Source organism: Bos taurus, chromosome 6 (genome assembly GCF_002263795.3).
Source record: "Bos taurus isolate L1 Dominette 01449 registration number 42190680 breed Hereford chromosome 6, ARS-UCD2.0, whole genome shotgun sequence".
Taxonomy (NCBI): domain Eukaryota; kingdom Metazoa; phylum Chordata; class Mammalia; order Artiodactyla; family Bovidae; genus Bos; species Bos taurus.
This window is the reverse complement of record NC_037333.1, coordinates 27,927,559-27,930,377: the sequence shown is the minus strand read 5'-3', so window position 1 is coordinate 27,930,377 and position 2,819 is coordinate 27,927,559. Positions and strand designations below refer to the sequence as shown.

The following is a 2,819-nucleotide window of genomic DNA, read 5'->3' as shown; positions in this document are numbered from 1 at the left end:
TAAGAAATGGCTGGTAGGGGGCGAATAAAAAGGGCTGAAGTGGCGGTGGGAACAGGTGAGGCAAGGTGAAGGCCCACTGGTGAGGAGCACTGGCTGAGATTCGGGCAGCCACAGCCACAGGGCCTGGCGAGGAGACCACGGGGGCCTCAGCCTCCCAGGGCCTGCCCGCCTGTGTTCCTGCTTCTGACCCCGAACCCAAGGAGGCGCCTGGCTTAAGCCAACTGCCCATCGAGATGCTCCTGGAAATGCTGAGCTACCTGCCCACAAGCATGCTGCTCGGGCAATGCCGCCATGTGTGCTGGTACTGGCGCTACCTGGTGGACACCCGGGCCGTGTGGCTGAGCATCTTACCCTACAGTCACGTTAAGCTGTGGCCCGTCTTCCAAACCTGCCTGCCCCTAGACAACGACGACAACTCCAGGCCCTGCCTCCTGGGCCGCTTCTGCGAGCGCAGACCCTTAGGACGCAATCTCTACCCGAACCCCCATGGCATAGACGCCTTCCTGCCTTGGAGGACAATCAACTGTACAAGCTGGAGAGAGGAGGAAAGCTGGGAGGAAGACCACAGGCTAGTTCCTGAGGACTCTTTCCAGCCTTTCTACAGGTGGTGCTACAAGAAGCAAGCATTAGACCTGGAAAAGGAGGGTCTGTGGCCGGAACTCCTGGATAGTGGAAAGATTGAGATTTGTGTCTCTGCCTGGTGGGCAAACCAAGAAGCCTCGGTCTGTCTGTATGAGCTAATTGTCCAACTTCTAAATGCCAAGCAGGCCAAGCTACATCATTTCTCTCCTAGGCCAATCCATCAAGGTACAACCAGTATCCCTTTTAAGACCAACCACGTGTTCTCCAACCTCAAGAAGGGAGTCTGCTTTGTGTCTCTGGAACACTGGATTTGGGACATGGGGTTCCTGCCTGAGGACTATGGAATCATCGTGCCCAAGGCCAGTGTGATTGTACGGGTCTGTCAACCCTAGTAGAGGACTGTCCTTATTAAACAACATGACCGTGCCTTCCAGCACCATTGGCTGGGCCACCTCAATAATCAAGGGCTTGTAGTTCCTGCCATCCTGGGATCTCCTGGGTCCAATCAAGGGTTCTACTGGGCCCTGTCTTTCAATTCTACGAGAAGCCATAAGAAGAAGATTTTTGCATCAGGTCTACTGGCTGCTGCGGCTTTAACGCAGCCCCTGTTCTACAGAGTGGAGACACACGGGTGAACACAGGGAGATGGTGAGAGGGCTCCTCACCCTCCCCCCCATGCCAGGCCCCTCTGGTTCTGCCCCCGTACCCTCTGCCCTTCTGTTCCTGCTGCAGAGGCTTCATTGGTCACTTCCAGAAGCTCTTTCCTCACCCCTGAACTAGAAGCTCAATCCCCGTGGCTGAGTAATTCCAGACTCTAAACTGTGATTTCAAACCTGGGACCAAGACTCAAGAGCTGAAAGTAAAGCTCAAAAAATGTTTGGAGGCAGAGGGTTCTGCCCACCCTGTGAGCAATGAATTGGTCCCCTATATACAACTGCTCTGAGTTGTATAGTGTATAAAATTATTTTGTTACTTTGAAATTCTTTTTAAATATGGAGAGAGTAAATCAGGAATATATCTGTCGATCATAGGTAATAAAATCTTGCCAAAGCCAAATAGAAATACAATGTTAACAGCTTGATGACTACTCAGTTCAGAGTAAGGCATTGTTTCAGTTGAGAGAAAACTGTATAGAAGAAAACAACTGTAGAAGGCATTCTCCAGCCAAGAGAATGAAGAATCAGAACCTGATTTCCCAAGCTCTAAGGAACTCATGGGATTAGAGATGATCAGTCAAGGTTAGAAGTTTAGGCAGGTGGTGGACATGGGCACCGTGTCACAGTGACACCACATTTGTGACATTCTGGTCATGAGGGTGAGAGAGAACCTTGCAACGGCAGGATCCGGCTGCCCCCACGCAGTCCAGGGGCCATGGCTGCCCCCTCCCTGCTGCAGGATCCCTGAGGAGCTCCAGGTCCCCGGATGGAAAGCAGATGAAGCCTCTGCTGCCTTTGATGTGTCCACCGGAAGTGTCCCCCCACCTGAAGTAGATGATGGGACACACCCCAAGGGGGAGGGTGTTTCATCACTTTCATCCAAAGAGAAGTGTGACAGGTTGAAACTGACCTGAGAGTCGTGTAGTGTGTGGTTCTGGAGTAGATATACTGGTTTGGACAGTGAAGCTCTGGAGGATATTTTTAGGTCAGTAAGAGGATTTGGGATAGAAGGAATATGAAACAAGCATTTACAGGAAGGGAAAGGTGGACACCATTGCCTGAAAAAAGAACCATATGATTTAATTTTGATGTATATATACTGCGGTCTGGCATGCTGCGGTCCACTGGGTCACAAAAAGTTGGACATGACTTAGGGACTGAACAACAATAAATACTTCGGTCTACACTGTGCATATATGCATTTATATACAGGTATTTGTATATACGCCACATTAAAATAGAATAGGTATATATCCTTGTATTCTTGATTGCCTTCTGGATATATACAGAAGAACTAAAGCGTTGCAGGGTTATTGCAATGGTGATAGGTGCATAGTTGTGATTTTTGTAGTTATTGATTTTGCTTATCTAAATTTCTCATTTTCTACATGCTTATGTGTAGAAATACAGTGTTATACACAAATAAGTATTCTCCAATGCAATTTCCCTTTCCATAAATAACCACATTTAGGTTAAAAAAAAAGAAATGGCTGGTAGGGTGGTTCTTCACTCTTGGCTAAAAACAGTAGGTTAGTAGTTGGCCTCATTGTCTCCCACTCACTAGATGAATGTACAGAAAGT

The 2,819-nt window shown here is 48.6% G+C and overlaps 1 protein-coding gene across 1 annotated transcript; it reads left to right on the top strand.

The window, feature by feature from the left end:
• The first annotated feature begins 233 nt into the window (after positions 1 to 233).
• Positions 234 to 974, top strand: LOC530285 (F-box only protein 27). The gene has a single exon (XM_002688141.2). The coding sequence runs from the start codon at positions 234 to 236 to the stop codon at positions 972 to 974; it is 741 nt and encodes a 246-aa protein (XP_002688187.2).
• The last annotated feature ends 1,845 nt before the right edge of the window (positions 975 to 2,819 follow it).

Bases quoted from the DNA above. Each gene is read 5' to 3' on its own strand.
- LOC530285 (XM_002688141.2), top strand. From the start codon at position 234: ATGCTCCTGGAAATGCTGAGCTACCTGCCCACAAGCATGCTGCTCGGG.